This window comes from Accipiter gentilis, chromosome 17, assembly GCF_929443795.1.
Source record: "Accipiter gentilis chromosome 17, bAccGen1.1, whole genome shotgun sequence".
NCBI classification, from domain to species: Eukaryota; Metazoa; Chordata; class Aves; order Accipitriformes; family Accipitridae; genus Astur; species Astur gentilis.
In genome coordinates this window covers 15,590,335-15,608,458 of record NC_064896.1, presented here as the reverse complement: position 1 = coordinate 15,608,458, position 18,124 = coordinate 15,590,335, and the positions used below count along the sequence as shown (strand labels likewise).

General features: G+C 37.1%; 1 protein-coding gene across 7 annotated transcripts in view; it reads right to left on the bottom strand.

Moving 5' to 3' along the window:
- Positions 1–18,124, bottom strand: part of SOX6 (SRY-box transcription factor 6) — a 381,650-nt gene that overhangs the window by 65,911 nt on the left and 297,615 nt on the right. For all 7 annotated transcript variants that reach the window (XM_049819851.1, XM_049819852.1, XM_049819846.1 and 4 more), the window contains one exon: positions 2,817–2,966. In XM_049819851.1, the coding sequence (XP_049675808.1) occupies positions 2,817–2,966 (150 nt within the window). The remainder of the gene's footprint in view (positions 1–2,816; positions 2,967–18,124) is intronic.

Genomic DNA, 18,124 nt, shown 5'->3' with positions numbered 1-18,124 from the left:
AATTTCTTTGATCAGGTTAGATATTCACAATGTAACCTTCTTCCCTTTCTTTGAGCTTGTTCCTTTTGCATAACATGTTAAGCAAGACAGAGCATTTGGAAAATTTTGAAACAGTGATCTTCTGTAATTAAAGAACCCAGTAAGACAGATCTCTCATTTAAAATATGCCCAAAGCAGAATTATGCTGGATATAAGAGAACATCGTCCATATTTTAAAACACAGCACTGATCACTTCAAAGCTTAGAAATATATGCCAGAATACAATAAAACACTACATTATCTCATCTTTTCCATTCTCCTTACTGTCAAGCAGTGATTTAGCGAAGTACATCTGATCATACACAATGCATTAAACAGGAAAATATAACAAACAGCTATTTATAATGCCATTGTATCTCCAGTTTTAAACTGTTTCCATAAAACTGCATGACATTTTTATTCTTCCTGACCTTGCAGGGTGCACAAATGTTCACACCTGTTCAGAGTCCAAGTGAAAGCAGAAACACAAAGGTATAAGGGACATAGTCCATTCTTGTGCTTTGTGGCCACGTTTACATGCAAGTTGTTTCATTGCACAGATAAAAAGTGGCTTCAATAAATTCCTGTGAGAGTTCAGAGCCCCTTTCAGACTATAAAGTTTGCCAGACTAGGTACTGTGAGCACGTATACATACGAATCTACACTACCACGTTCAATTTCTAAATAATTTTCTGCCTAGAACTGATACAATCACGTGAAAAAAACACTAAACACTGCCAGAACCTGTTTGTTTGTACTTCATAGACAGCATTCTCATTTATGCGAGGCAACCAAAAAGCTGGAAAACATTCTGGTCACTGACTTAAAAGAAAAATCATTACGTTTTGTAAGATCTGACTCCTGGAAAAGAATTCCATTAGTTCTATAAATAATGCATGTAGTTTATACAAACAACTGTTTAAAAACAGAGAAAATATAGAGGATTTGCTAAGCAATGCATGGCCATCAAAACTGTCATGTCTTATACAGGTAACAATTCACAAAAACAGCATATAGGTACTGCTTTTATAGTAATAATTAATTTCTTCATTAGCCGTTAGAATTTGTCCACACAAAGCACTTGTATTTTATCTTTAATATTTTCAATGCAGTAGTAGGCTTAATAAAAATAAGGGGTCTTTTTTATTAACATATACTTCAGTCCATTCATGTTAAATTATGTAGGGAAACCCCCAAGAATTTGCATGTGGTCAATTCTGTAATAGGACTCAGCTGGCCACAAAGCTGGAATGGTATTGGCCTTGGTTCAAGGAGATATGTGCTTGAATTTAACCAGGGAAAATTTTACTCATATAGTAAAGGTTTGGTTTGGTGTAGATCCATTTGGCTCACTCACTTATGAAATTACTTTTTCACATTAAAGTAGTCAGTAGTATATTCTCAATACCATAAATCACTGGTGTTAGGTATCACTATACTATGGCAACTTTGCTGAAACAGTTGGGCTTTGCTTTTGGTGGCTTCTGTATTGACCATAACAAACTCTGCATATGTGCTAAATTTCACTGACTGCTCTCAAGCCTGGCATTGGATTACAAGGGGTAAAATATTAGACTAATACACATCTACAGTTAAGTGAACGCTTTGCTAAATAAATGTTAGATCTGGCCATAATGGAATAGTTTTTATTTATTAGTACTCTCAGCCTAGCAAAAAAGTGTCACGGAAATTTATCAGCCCAGGCAGAAATATCTACTCACCCACACTTTACCGTGATGATTGATGATAATGAAAAAACAAATGATATTTTACTCTCATGTCAAAAAATTTAAAAAAAGAAACCCTCACCTCAAGTGAGTAAAATCTTCCCAGGCTGATTTGAGGCGAAGGACTGTGTGCCTGTATGGTGCTAGCAGCTAGGAAAGAAACACATACTCTCTTTCTCTCCCCAAAGTCACTATATGCCTTCTTTAGATCTATTTTAATAGTTCTGCATTTATAGCGCTATTATTCAAATTAGTAAAACATCTGAATGTTGGTGGTTTTTTACAGTTTGAAGTAAATTGTTTCTGAGCATATTTGGTCTCATGAAACTCAGAACAACCACAGGAGAACACAGCAATAAAAGCCAGCCAGTTCCACCCAAAGGTACTAGCTGCACCACAGATTTCAAGGGGTGCATGATGTTCATTTCAAGCTGCTGGCAAATGCCATGTTGTAGCTGCCTGGTTCCAAGCAAGTGAGAATAAGCAGGCACAAGCATTCAGCAATGGCACAAAACCAACAAGGAGCAGCCCGGTTGTCAGCAGCTGTGTGAAATCAGCAAAAGTCAAATCAATCTGCAGTGACACAATGTTTTCCCCCAGGTCCTGACTTACATCTTATTTTTATGTGAGGCTTTTTCCAAAATTGTAGAATAAGTACAGCTAGAGATTTGTAAAATAATTAGATCTACTGTCTCTTTCTTGCCCTAACAATGTCAGTTAGCACTGTATTTTAAGATACTAAAAAGTTCAATGTGAAACAATTCATGAAATGGATGCCATTTATGCACATTACTAGATTACAAACTGAAATCTTGAAAATAACACATTTTACTGATGAATCTGTTGTGCTGCTTGCGGTAGGAAGAGGGACACCTGGTATTTTTGGAAGCAAGAAGTGAATGCTTTCTCTTCCATTCTCTATACTGATAATACAGCACTAAATGTGAACATTTTATTTGAATATTGAAGAAATTTCATGTGTTTCAACTTCCAGCTGTAAAACAATTAAATAGACCATTTAATTTCACTGCCCTTTTCAGACACCGACTTTTTTCTTTTCTGAAAAATACCTTAACTTGAGTTACCGGGCTGGTCCCTCTCTTCTCATTTTTCATTCCAGTGGGTGAGAGTGCCCCTGTCGTATTTGGTGGCTGTGGAGTAGATGGCATTTTGGCTCCAGGAGAAACTTGCATGCTTGCCAGCTGAGCTGCATACAGTTGCTGGAAGACAAGAAGATATACAATATATTCCTGCAAAATTCCTAAAAAAAGCAGCTGTAAATGTACATAGTTTTTATTGCTTTGCTTTTTCTTCTCTTAAAGGAATTATAGATTTTTTTTCAGCACTTTCTTGTTTGTGGCTTTTCCTGTCTTGTTATTTTCAAAAAGAGAAAAAAATAAAGACTGGAAAACTCCCACACACCAATATCTTTTTTCTTAATTTGACTTTTAGCTGATTTTTTTTTTTTTTTTCCTTCTTGCTAATGACAGTCATGGTAATGAGCAGAAGGTTATACTGTCCTTGGATATTAAAAACAAAATTAGCAAACTTACAAGGCTGTTTATGAAAAGGAGATGTAAAACCCTGTCAGAAACAATAATGCGTCAGGTCTTTCTGTTCTTACCCAGATACTGCCCACTGACTCCAGAACCTCTACTTGGAGCTGACATAGGAATTGTTTGCTAGCAAAAGGCAATGCTGCATCTTCTCTAGACAGCAATGGAAGTTAAAATTTGCAACAGGGTACGTCTCCATCTCGGTGTACAATGATAGTTATAATTTCTATAAATGCTAATAAGGAATGTAGGCCTCAAAAATTCCTGTAAATAGTGATGAAAATACAAAAACACTCTCATGGAACTTTTCAAAAAGTTTAACTGAAACATAATAAAAGACTTGTATATTAAAATAAACTATTCCTACCAATCTAAAGTGTTTACTGAACAAAACCAAATAGGCTTAATTTCCTTCTAGTGACCAAATTTAAACCCTCACCTTGAATTAGCACCAGCAATAATTCTTCTACCATAAACAGGGAAGATCCTAATCCCTCTTCTACACATAAATCTATATAAACTTTGCCTTATTAGTGAGAAAAAAGCCAGGTGGTTTGTATGTAATTTCCAACATTACTATCATTCAGATGGACAAATAAAAAAAATTACAGTAATCAAAAGCAGACCTTTCAGCACATGTAATTAAATGAAAGCTTAATAAAGAATAATTTGCAAGAACCAGATGTGCTTATGTCATAATTGTTGCTTTCTTTGGAACAATTTTTCTAATATAACAAGCCTCCACAGAAATGAAAGTTACACAATACTGTAAGCTCAGTGACTCAGTGGCTAGACAAACATGTGAAGGAAGGGCAGGGTCAGAACTCTGGATGACAAAGGAAAACTCTTGTTTGTTTGTTTGTTTCCTGTCACCCCTTTTCAATACCACACAGAGGCTACAAAAGGATCACAGATTAATATTTTGAAATCAATGGTGTTTAAATGTTTTGGCTAAGTTACTACTTTTTCCTGCACTAGAAATACTGAAAACAGAAAAAATTGCCAGCTTTTGGTGATGTCCTGGAGAATGAAAATGAAGCACTGTATGTAACAGTAAGTGGGATTCCCCCCCCCCCCCCCCCAGTACTGGGATCTTATCCCTTTTAGCATATTCTTCAGGTCAATCTATGCTTGCTTAATAGGATGCTCTGCTTACATGAGAGTAAGAAGCACATTTCACGAAATTCTGAAAGCCTGCATGTTCTCGGCTCAGAAATAATCAGGCACTGTACCATGACAGAGACGATACAATAAACTTGAATATAACTTAAAGACAAAATCCAAAGATTATAATGGCTTTCTCAGTGTTCTGTACTTTGTGTATTAAAATACTTTTCCTTTTTTTAAAAATTAGGAGCCTATTTAACATCTAATTCCACTATCTGGGGAGATGAATTAGATTTTACTAAAAGTAAACTAAAACTTTAGTACTTAAAGTAGTGTGCATTGCACTTTCAAGAGCGGGAAAGGAATTCTATGTAAAAACAAATCCAGGTTTACCAACTAAAGTTCAAAAAAATTTCTTTCTCCCTTCTCAGGTAAGCCATCAGGGCAAAAAAGGTGGGTTCTGAGTTATTCTTTCTACAACATTCAGTCTTTCTTAGAGGATAAAAGTCAATAGTCAATGACGGTAAGCAGCATAGTACGGTGGGTAGACCCAGGCTGGCTGCCAGCCACCCAGCTAGCCACTCTCTGCCTCCCCCTCCCTCAGCAGGATGGGGCAGAAAATAAGATGGAAAAGCTCATGGGTCAAATAAAGACAGGGAGATCACTTACCAGTTACCATCATGGGCAAACCAGACTTGGCTTGGGGAAATTTCATTTAATTTATTGCCAATTACAATAGAGTTGGATGGGGAGAAACACAGACAAAAACTAAAATCCCCCAGCCCTGCCATTTTCCCAGGCTCAGCTTCACTCCTTCATTGCTGACTCCTCCACCTCTTCCCCCACCGGGCCTGGCTGCCGCAGGGCTGTTCCTCACACTCTGTCCCTCACTCCTCGCTGCCTGTGTGGCATTTTGCCCTTTCTGGAGAACGTTTTCCCAGAGGTGCCACCATCTTCGCAGTCAGTCTGGGCGGTGCCCTGTGGTGGGGCCGTTGAGGAACTGGCTGGAACCGGCTTGGCCCAGCACGGGGCAGCCCCCGCCCGCCTCTCCTCACAGCGGCCACCCCGCAGCCCCCCCGCTGCCAGCACCGGGGCACCAACACAGGGCATGCACGGCAAATGGAGCTTGTAGCCCAGTTAGCCATGGCAGGTAAGCAAGGGTGTCTTTATCGTCTCTAAAAGCCCACGGTGTAGCTGTATCTTCACCAGATACCTCAAGATCAATGCGAAGAGAGAGAGGCGTGACACTGGTCAGAGGGCTCATCAGTGACCTGGTACTTGGGTCCCAGCAGGACTGGCAACTGAAGTGTACACAGCACTTTAAGGGTCACCGCAACAAGAAAAGTGGGCTGTTATAGTGACTGTCTAGGAAACTGTTTGATTTCAGAAACACAAACATTAAAAGCAGAATAAAATTAGAATTATACACCACTCCCCTCCCGGTTTGTTGAGGGCTGTATTGGCTGTACTGCAAGCAGCATGACGAATAAATGTTTCTAAAGGGCGATAGAGAATAAAAGAAATTTTGTCATTTATATATATGTGTGAGTGTATAATTCATCACTGTGTTACTCCAAGGTCATAGTACTGGCTTTAGCCTGGCATTTCTATAAACCTGTTTTACACCATAAAAGCAAATGTAAAATAAGTAACAGCAATTAGCTTTCTGGTTTGCTTAGACTTTAAAACAAAGCTGTTCTACAAATGAGTGCAAATCTTGCAAGAATTCACGCTACTGCTAGCAACACAGCTATGTGGACTGGGAGGCTGTATAACTTCTTTTAAATACCAGTTTGCATGGGGAGCTAGCCAGTCTGGAAACATATGTGCAAGCCCCCCCAAAATGGATACTTTTGCAAATACCACTGTTGTGGCTTGAAATGGCAATTTAGGACCTCACATTGAGATGGTCAGGTTGTGAGGCTTTTATTTGCAAGATTAAGGAGGGGGGAAAACCCCAAATATTGAATGAATGTTGATTGTTAGCTTTTAATGCTCAAGAGCAAAAGTTTCAATGGATTTTTTTCAATTGAAATTCTAACCTATTATTGAGTAGTGACTAAAAAAATTAACCTACCTTGAACAATGAAACATATCTTCTTTTTAATGTACATCTAGCACATAAAAAGAGGAGCATTTCATAACCCTTATGACAACCATTGGCTCAGAAGGCTCTTGATTACAAATTAGACATTCAAAACCATCAAGTATTCATTAATTTTTTAAGAAGCCTTAAAAATGTAAAGCCTTGTTTTTATTTTTTCAAAAGGTCACTAAATGAGATTCTTAGAGTCCAGTTCCCAGCATCTAAATATAAGTAGTGCTGATTTTGAGTTACTGAGTGCTCCTTCTGTATAGTTAACAATTTTGAAAACCAGCTCACTTAAGATACATGAGCACAGATGTAGTTTTACAGTTTTCAGAACGAGATTTCTTCTAATGTTGTGATCTAACACTGAAGAGTAGGATTTTGGAATGCCGCAAGTCTCACTTACGGCAATGGCAAGTCTCACATTTAAGGCACCTCTGAACTTACAGGCTTACGGACTTAAGCACTTGTCGCTGCAACTCTATTCTGGCTGTAATCAACTAAAAATCTGAGGGGAATTTACGAAAGTTGGAGGTCACTATGAGTCTGAATGATGTTCATCTACCTAAAAAAATTACAGACGAGTGGGAAAGTGCTGTACTCAGCATGTGTACAGAACAGCACAAGTACCTACTGATTTTTTTACCTGGAAACAGCAGAATTCATACTAAGCCTTTGCTCTAGCTTAGAGCTACCATACAAGAAGAAATGAAAAACTAACAAAATAATAATCCAGGGGTGGTGGTGGTATTTTCTGCTTCAGAAATTGCCTATGGTATTTGATGAATTATTTCCATTTCGCTCTTTTTATAAAAAGTATCATCCACAATCTAAAATTTGTCAAAAAACCTATGAACTAATAATAGAGCATCTTGACTGATCCAAACGTTAAAACCTTTCTTAATGCCATCTAAGTTTCACAATACCTTTGCGAGATATTTTCATGATACAGAAGAATAACTGCCTTCGCTGCCAGTGTTGATTCATGCCTTGCCAGAAGACAAAGGCCTTAGGCTTACATATCCCTCTCACAGTTTTCAACATTTTTTCAATAGTTTTTCAACTATTTTTTTCAAGTAGCTTTCAATTATCAAAACTCTTTCATTAGCTCAGGTTCCTTTCCTGTATGACTTTTCACTTGCACATAGGCCTGTGATATTCCTACACACATGCTCTGTTGAATGACACTGAGCATAGCAAATGAGCACAGAGCAAAGCTTTCTAGGCACCAGATGTTTCCTTTTTTTTACAGCAGGAATACTGATACTTACCTCTTAGGCTGCAGCATCTGTGTCTCAACAAATGAATAAAGGTGAAGAATTTTGAGAATCGAATGTTACAGAAGTAACACATTGTGAGGAAAATAGAATGGGCCTTAAATCAACACAGTTAAGGGAGATTTGCACTGATAACAACTTGTTAACTTTGTGACAGGCTGTTTTGCCATGTAACACAGAATTATGATAATCATAACCTCCTTACCAATGGTTTGTCAATGGCAGGCCTAATGGAAAAAGTTCATTTAGAGAAGATATTTCAATAAGAGAAAGCGATCAACTGCTGCACAGGAGAGAGGCAGTTTCTTTAGATATGTGAGCCCAGGGAGGAAATAAAGAGAGCAGTTGCATTTGTGTATATGAGAACAAAAAGGCAAGGACTAGACATTTCAACAGACTGCTTTCATGAGGGAGAATTTGGTCACAGCAGTGGGATATAATTCAGTTGCTATTCTTTGCATCGGAATTCTGACGAAACTATAGCAAAGCCATATGTGAAATACGGAGATAAGAGAGATAGTGGTTGCAATAGTCAACATAGCAGATAACCAAAGCACAGGTGATGAGGGCTGGCCTAGCACGATAATTGCAGTAGGTGTACTTGGAAGATGCCCCCAAAAGAAATTCAGTAGAAGGAGGCTTGTTCCAAGGAGAAAGAAGGGATCTGTTCTAGAAACATTTACCCTTCTATTTTGTTTTACTAAAAGTTTTATGACCAAAATAAAAGACATTCTCTTTTTCTGCATTTGTACGTTCTTTCTCCAAAGGTGCTAGAATTTTTTTTTTTTTTTTATCAGAAACAAATGCTAAATTTTATGGACCCTGATTAAATCTGAAGTTTTCCATTAGTAAAAATGCAAGTGCTATATTACATCTTCAACAAATACATTTGCTACAGTAAATGAAACTGAACAATAAAACTACTGAGAATCAAGTGAGAATCGTTATTTGTCAGCATTTTAAATGAATTGTGCAAAGCTGAAATATCTTATTTATAGAGATGAAAGTTCAGCTATTTAGACAATGAGTAATTTGGTTTCTAAAGATGAAAAACTCTAAGGAGTGACTGCAAGTGCTGTTGAAATCCTACACTACAAGAGGTAATGCAGTTATTTTTTTCCACGGTATATTTAGTACATAGTGTTGCAAAGCTATAATTCCAGAATTTTCCTTTCCAGCATATAACATGCAATAATAATACTTAGAACTGTCTGATCACAAAAGGTTTTTGCAAGCTCACCAAAACCAGCAGCCTCTTTATTATTTCCAGTGAGCATTTCTGAAAAGAAGCTACCCAAAACAAAAAATCCCACCTTCAGTGGGACTACTTATTTTTTATTATTGGTGTAGAGGTGCTTAAAATAAGCTTAACGTCAAACAAATTAAAGGAAACAGAGTCTCTGTTTGAAAAAGGTTTTCTTCTGTTTGGAGGAAGAATGGATTAGTGCTCAAACCCATGTTCTCGGTGTCATAGATAATAACTATGGAAATAAAGGTTAAGTGCTGACCTGAGCCCGATGTCACTGGTATAGCCTTCAGCAGTTCAGGCAAGGTAACCTTTTCAAAAAGCAGTGCAGAAGCATAAATATCCTACTCAAAAATTTCACACACATCTTAAAGTTTCTAAAGTAACGTTAATTGCACTTATTCCTTCCTATTTTTATATATAAATGTCATTTTTTGTATTGATGTGTCTTTTGTACCAAATATGTTCAGTGACTAACACTGCAGTTGAGACCTCTACTATAGCACCAAGGTAAGAAATGGGGTTATTGGCTTATGTATATATATTTTTTAAAAAGCACATGGTTGTTTTTCTCTTTGTTTTAAGATTATTTTTATGCAGATCCTTAGAATGAGAGGTAGGTTAACAGAAAACGACATCCAGAAACACGAGACAGCCTAAGTAACTCATCAGCAGCTTAACCATGTGACAAACCCAGGGGCAACTCGAAGACAGCTACTGCCTGTGGAGTCTGCCAAGAAGCCAGATGCCATCACCAGAAAAACACCTTCCACAGCTCAGCATCTGTGTCCTAGCAGTGCTCTCCATACAAAAGGAAAAGGAGGAAGAGAAAGAGAAGGAAAGATGCATATAAAATTGTTAAAGGAAATGTGCATACATATGAAAGCAACCCTTATTTGAATTTAAAAATCTAAAACTTGGAAAAATCAAAGCTTTTGCTGATGAAAACAAGATCCCTTCAAATTAATAGACAGAATATTTTACGCTATAAGTGTATGTTTTCTTTTGTTTTACAATATATTTGTGCAGATGCTACCTGTTAAAACAGTGTATTTTATAAATTTGTTTTGATGAAATCTGGATGTCTTAGTAGCATTTTCTCAGTTTGTTCTAAGAAAAATGTTAACAGATCAAAATAAGATGAGTTTTACAGATCTGCTAGTACTGTGGGCCAGACTCTCCTCTCATTTTCACATGTGCCACCACACAGGTAATAACAGTTTACTATTTAAGAACCAACAACTATGCAACATCAGCTTAACTCACAGGTTTATGCTAAATAACTGAGAACAATTTGGCTTTACATGGGAATATCTGAAATGGTATCAATCAAGTACAGCTACATGAAGTTGGGGTAACAATTATGGAAAAAGTGTTTAATTCAGAAAGATGATAAAGAGTAACAATACACTGCAATGACTTCTTTTTCTCTGCAGAATCCAAGTGTCACAATATATGTACATGGTTTCCTTTTAACAGCATCATTCCTTTCTTTTCCCTGTTTGTACATACCTAACCTATTCATAGTGGACATAACATTCTGATTTTAAACGCACAAATATCACCCTACTGCAGGGTCTGCTCTTTGTTACAGAGTATAAGTATCCTCGACTTCTTACAATAATGTACCAAATACCTTTGCAGAAAGCTGTTAAGGTATAACACAAACAGACAGCTAATGAATTATCATAACTAATGTCATAATAACAAAGATTGTTGCAGTGATTACTTATGCACTTGCTGGCTAATGTGCTCTCAGATTTATTAAAGCCCAATATGCAAAAACAAACTAACGGTGTTTATGGAAATACAAATAATACATTTTTTAGTCACAGACGGAGTTAGAAGACTTCAGTTTTCCCTATATGTTCAGGTGTGTATCTACTGAAAAAGACTTCTTTATCAACTAAATGAATTATTTTACCAGTTAGTCACATTCATTCACTTCAGGTTTTTTGAACTATTAACACCAGTAATTTCAGTGTCTGTCAGTTGCTATTCTATATATTGTCAAGGGAAATTTTTATGTGACCCTAAATTCCATTAAATTCCTGTCTCCTTAGGACATACACATGTCTGTTTTGCTTCGCTCTCAAGCTGCAAAGTAACAGATACCTAATTTCACCACTGAGTGTCTGCTGGTTCCAACTCCTTTTACTGACCACAAATTCATTGTACTGGTTCAGAAAAAGAAAAATCACTCTCATCGCTTCTACTTCCCTGCTGTGGATAATGGCCAACCCATACCGAAAATAAAACAATCTCTACACATTTTAGATACTGCAGCTTGTATTGTTGTAGTACTGCAGAGTCAAGATCCCCTTATGCAAAATAACAGCTTTATTTTGTTAAAAGGGCCTAACTTTAAGTGGACCATGGAATATTTATGGCTCTCAGTAGTCCTTTGAAAGAGTTATCTTATGTTTTTATGCCGATCATGGGTCAGAGGTTCAAATCAGCACTTCTTTCTGTCACTCCTTATATGTTTTACTATAATTTACAGCTCAGCAAGAGGACTCATAAAACAAAAGTGTCTATTTTACTTCAGCAACTAATTCTAGCTAATCAAAGCTTTCCAGCAAAACAACCCAGCATGAAGCTCTGTGTGGAAAATATGCAGAGAACAAAGCGTTTTGTCAAATAACACATCTCATGATGTAAACACATATGTCTCTTATAGGAAATTTTATCGCTTCCACATTATCGGCACACAAAAGGAGCATTCTTGTCGCAGACCTGGTGCGACTGTGGAGCCATCGTCATTGGAAACAAGAGCCTGATTAGGTTCCCACACAGATATGAATAGATTTTCTTTTTTTAGTGTAATGTTGCCTTTCTTATTTCTTAAACAGACTAGTAATTGTGGCTGTAAAAACAGTGAATTGTGTTTGGACGACATTTGTTTCTTCATTTTTTTTTTAGCTACCCAATGACACCAATTATCCCATATGGTTGTCCTCTTCTGGAAAGTCTGAGTTAATCCACAGCTGTGAAGATGAAGACGCACCCAGCAGGCTCTAAATCTGGTGGGTCTCTTGTCTGCTAATAAAGTCCACAGTCTGCTGGACAGATGTTAAGCAAATCTGTTAAATAAGTCAGTGACAAAGACCCAGACTTCTGCTGGGGAAAATAATTAGCAAAAACATATCTATTCTTCATAGATTTTCATTTCTTGCCTCATCTTTTGGAGAAGCAAATTTTCATTACTTGGTAGAGAAGAGTCCCACAGCACATATAACAGGTCCTGCTCAAAATAAGAATGGACTAAATGATCACATTGGCGTGCGTTCTGAAGAAATGATAGATCTTTTTGTCCTTGACTTATTCTTGCATGCTGTGGCTCCTGCACTGTGATTTTAAGTTTGGTTTTATTCATCATAATATGGGCTTCTATTGGGAGAGCCTGAATAAGTATCGTCAGCTATAAAATATCTACTTAAATTTTTAATGTAATGGGAAATGTAAACTGAAGATGAAATTACCATTTGACTAATTTTTCTTTAAATGTTATTAACATTGCTTATTCTTAAATAAAGGGATTACAGATAACACATTCTGGCCCCAAGGCTCATCCTGATGTTCTGGGGAAAAACAAACAAACAAACAAACAAAACCCAAAAAACCAAACAAGCAAAAAACATGGAATGAGAAGATACCTGCAGCAAGATCCACATCTAGAGACTTAGTCACGCACTCACTTTTCCCTTTCCCTAGCTGTTTATCATCATGGCCTGACAGCATAGACATCCAGTCCCAAAGCCTCTCTCAGTTACAGTCATGTAAATTTGAAGAAATGCTACAGAGCTAAACTATATGCACCACTGCAATAAAGAATTAACTCGCCTTCAGGCACATGTGCATTAAGGTGCTCTTAAGATCATTTCCGTTTCGTTTGCGAACTGTATTTCTCATTCTTTTGACCTCATCCTGCTTTGACGTAATGAAGTAGAAATGGCCATCAAAACGGCTCACTCTGCTTTGCTGCCTAAATGCAGGCAACTTTTATTTAGGCATTGTTCCTGAGATCGTGCCCCTTAGAAATCAAATGGCTTTGATTTCATTGAATTATGACAATTAAATACAATCTCTCAGCAACTGCCTGTTCACAGCCTGGTTACTGTAAAGCTGTGGGCAAAGCCAAGAATGCTTAGAGCTCAAATAAATTATCAATCACTGCAAGTAGCTAAGGCAATGTATATATTTTGGCACCTGGCAGTTGCCTCTGTAATACTGTATTTGTTTCCCCTTAGGAAGTAAAGCCATTGGTTTATTAGTTTTACAGCACCTTGACAAGTTTCCAAGATACAATGTCACTCCATCACCCTATGAGGCAGCTGGGAATTTTTAATGAGACAGCATCAAAATTGTGAAAGAAAAGTTTACTGTCCACATAAAATATGAATTAAAAAATGTACCCTAAAATATTTATACAATTAAAGTTCAGACAGTACATTAGGTATCTTATATCACTAGAGAACAGATGTAATGTTGGCTCTATTGAAATAAAAAAACTAGTCAGCTCACAAGCATCAGTCTGTGATATTTAAAAGAGACTTCCTATTTGTTCCAGTGTGACTGAGTCAAAAATCTAACCCTGTAAATTGTAGGTACTGGTCCTAAGTCCCCCAGAGAGAAAACTATATTTCTGCCATGTCAGAAAAGAACAAAGGGCAGACCAAAAGCTGACCAGGGGAACAGAGTAACAGCTACGGAAAATAAATAAATAAATAAATAAATAAAAAATAATAATTGAAAGCTTTCTGTAGCAAATATGGAGCTCTTGCTTTCTGAAGAGCAATTCCCTTGTGAAGGCACTGACTGGAGGGAGAGGCAAAAATCCTTACTGACTTGGCAGTTGTGTCTCACCTCATTTCACTTTTCCCTCCCCCGCCCCCCCCCCCTTTCCAAACAGACCGAGTGTTGGTCTGCTGAGAATATGATGCTAAGCCACTTTTCCTGTAGAGTTTTTAAACAGGGCCTCTGAGAAAGGGTTTGATACAATTCAATGACTGAAGTAATACCTTTGTCCATCTGAGCATTAAATGGCCCATTGAAATACAGCTTAGTTAGAAAGAATTTCAGCAAATGGTGCTTTCTAATTTTTTTTTTATTATTATTATTCCTCTCCCAACAGATTACAGCCTGGATCTGAAAATGCAGTTCAATCACTTTTGGTTGCCTCTCAGGTCAGGCCTTTAGCCAGTGTTAATTAAATACAACCCCTTTAGAATACTGGAGGTTAAACGACAGCAACAAACTGGTCGTCTTCAAAGTATTACCTCATGCTCTCCAAAAAAGCTGCAACCTCTTTGGGAGGGCCCTCATTTAAATGCATTCATCTTAACAATGAAAATTTACTGGGGGGCCAGGGGGGCAGAGTCCACGCTAAATGCTATTTTGTCCAACAGCTAGTAATCACAAAACATTAAACACCTATTTCCATGCAATATACCATGTCTATTGTATTTAAATAACTGCAGCAGGCAATTTAGGCTGTAGCAGCACATACAGCACAATTTTCAACTTGATAAAGTGAAACTATAAAGAATCAATGCATAAGTCAGACAGCTTCCATACCTAATATTCTTCCCTGCAGCTATTAGAAGTTCACATTTTTGTCTCTAGTAGGCATGAACATTAGTATACCTTCAATTTCATGTCTTCAGTCACATTTTGTTGTCTGTTCCATACAATTTGACCAGACCATGAAATTGGAAAGTAGCTGAAATTGTCCTTTTTTTTCATCTTAATGATTCTAAATGAGAAAGGAAGGTTTTTCTGTAAGCTATTTGTTTACTGCTTTGTAAAAGTTTCCTAAAGTATTCATAACAATTTTACTATTAAATTACTTGAAAGAAAGCTTTTTAATATGTGGTAATTAGTCTTGTCTTTCTGAACATGACTTTACTGTAAATACTCCTCCTTGACTATCCCTTTGTCCCAAGATTCCTTAGAAGAATGCAACCAAGCGATAATTCAGCATTATCGCTGCTTCAGTGCACTAATCGCTTAAAGAGCAGTGAGGACCCTATGTTCACTGCCACAAGGCTCCTAGAGCCTCCTGGCCTAAGGCAGGCTTCCCAGCCCAGCAGCATCCAGATGTCAAGAGGAATATCCAGGTCCTGATGCAGCATGCCGCTCCATTCCAGTATGGCCTAAACATCTGTTTCATCTGCTGGCGTACAACCTGCTGAATACACTGAGACTGCCGCACAAAGTAGGGAATTGAATGAGGGTGGGAATGAAATACTGCATTTGCATAGCTCAGTGTACATATCACTAAAAAAACTCTTTGCAGACACAGAAATTAACACTAAATGCTTGGAACCCCAAAACTGGAGTTTGACCATTTGCTGTCTCAAATGGAGCTCTCCGGACTTAAAATCTAGACAAATAGCAGGAAGGACAATGTGATAATTAAAAAAATAATCCTTTCTACACAATACATGCTTAGCATTTTTTGTCCTAACAGAGGAAGAGGCCGTAACACCTTAGCTTCTCATCTTACTAATTTAACCCTGATTTAATTCTTTGTGGTGTAAGAAAAGGACAAAAGAAGAAAAAGCACAGAAGTATGTAACACAAATTGCTTGTTGCAGTTATAACAACTGCTCTTTATATAAAATACTTACAATGAGGTGAACTTAGGCATCTATTACATATTTATAATTTCCTATAGACAGTAACTCAGGTGTTCTAAAACAATAAGCATCTTTTGTCTAAAAGATAGGAATATGTAAACATTGACATTTTATCTTGAGGCATGACAAAAAAAGCAAACATTGTAGTTGATCTAGATTAAGTTCTGACAAGGAATAAAGGAATGCTAATTGTTCTCATCTCTTTCACTTTGTGTATCTATTCTCTTGTATTTTTGCTAGCAACAATAATGGAATAGTTGCATGATACCATGCAAATTCTTTGAGTTATGAAAGCAAGATCAAAGCCCAAACTGAGAGTGCATCTTTTTTCTCTGTATTTTTTTCTCAAGAGGAGGCCCTAATGAGAAGAAGTTTAACCAGGAGTCTTCCTCTGCAGTTGCAGAGCCGGAGCACTCTCCCAGTGCTACCTCCTGTCTTACTCTTTTCTCTGGCCAGCCTGGGGACATGGTTCACCTCTTTGTGCCAGCAAACAGGAGCACAGAAAGCAGGAGGGACTAAATACTTCTGTGTCCCACCTCCACATGGGGTGAGCACCTGTACCCAGAAACTAGGGAGTATCCCTCAGACCTTCCATTTAAACACACCCTCTGTGAATCTGAACGAGTCCCCATTTTCTTTGTGCTGCTCATGAAAGGGATACACTGGTACTGCACTACTACAGTGGCCAAACTAGGTATATCCGAGTACAACCATAAAGTATTCCTATTAAAGATAAAATGTGAGCATCAATAAAATCTATTTTAATAAAATATTGCAAATATCAAGAAAAAACAGAATGCAACAATATGTAAAAACTTCATGAAATGTCTATAGCCATTTCCTCTTCAGGAGGATAGCAGAAATGTCAATAAAATCTTTCTCTTAAGCGCAAAGATTTGCATTCCTTCATTTAATGCTGTCAGATTACTGATATGCTACTTTTTAATCACAATTCTCCTGTTATTTACCATGCACAGGAAAGAACACCATAGACTTATCTTTGTGATTCTCCCAGATGACATGTTGTACTACACAGCTTGGAACTTAGCAAAAAAATCTTTAACTTTTTAAATGATTCTTCAAAATAACTGTTAGAGACTCTGCTTAAAACTATTATGTATTTGACATAGAAGCAAACAGATAAATAAAATATAAGTTCATTTAAGCCTAAATACCTTTGGTAGAAAGCCAGTCACAGCAAAGGACAACTGCATTTGCTTGAAAAAGTAATTTTGAGTTTCCAGTGGATAATGTTATTTGACAAAAAATGTGAACTGTTGAAGATAAATCTTTATATAATTTTCCTATGTTTGCTTCTATTAGAATTTGCTTTTGGCATTTTTATAGCATAAATTCTACCTTATCAGAACTGTGGATAGCACTAAAGTTGAGTAACAAGCTCACTTAGCAAAGCAAGCAAAGACCAGGAAGCATGGCTCCAAAGTTACCTGCAAACAAAGGCTCTAGCATTTTAAACTCCTTCTACTGTATCCAAGGAAAGCAAATAAGCAGCACTTATTTAAAGTAAAAATATAACCACATCTATCATGAAAATATGAAAATATAAGCAGATGGTTGCACCGGAATGCAGTTTTTTCATTCACTTTGCACTATCATAATATTACCTTCTCTGGTAACACTGTAAATCAAATTATTCATAGAAAGAATTTGAAATGTTTTGTGATATTCTTTTAGAAGCTCTTCCAAAAATCAGGTTTTTATTCCTTACTTCTAATATAAAGTATCTTTAACAATAAATGTGAGAGGTCTATATGAAGAGCAGTTGCCTCATGAATTCAGACAGTAGAAATGTGTTCCGGACTAAAGCTAGTGTAAAAAGAAGGAGCTGCTTTAAAGACAACCCCTGTGATAAGGGAAATAAAATTATATGATTGAAAAGCAATTAATTACAGTAAGTTTGCTGAACAGATGATAGCTATCAAAGCTTATCAAATTTTACATTTCAGAATTTCATATATTTATTTTTAAAAAATGTTAACAGATAGATGGGCTTTGTGAGAGAAGTCAGGAGTTTCATTCAGGCTCATGTCAGCAGGATTACAAGCAATTATGAGTAACTGATTGTTGAGCTGTGTGAAATGAGTTGGTGAATGAGTTTCCTAGTAAGCACATGTCCCTGTCACTGGTACGATTGCCAGTAATGTAGACAAGCTTAGTTGAAGGGGTCTAAAACCATAATTATTCTCCTAATCCTACAGGGGATGGAATCAATTCAGGGCAGAAGATGGTTGTGCAAGTGGTGCTTCTAGTGTAGACCACCTAGGTTTTTTCAACCTGGCACCAGACAGAAAAAGAAGGGCATAAGTAAAAGAAATCAGGACATGGAAAAAAGAAGTGGCAATGGATCTTCTCCACAAATATTTCTTAAGATCTGGCATAGCTTGGTGGATTCATTCACTGCCTGACCACCCAGATGGAGAAATTGTCAGATGTAATGATTG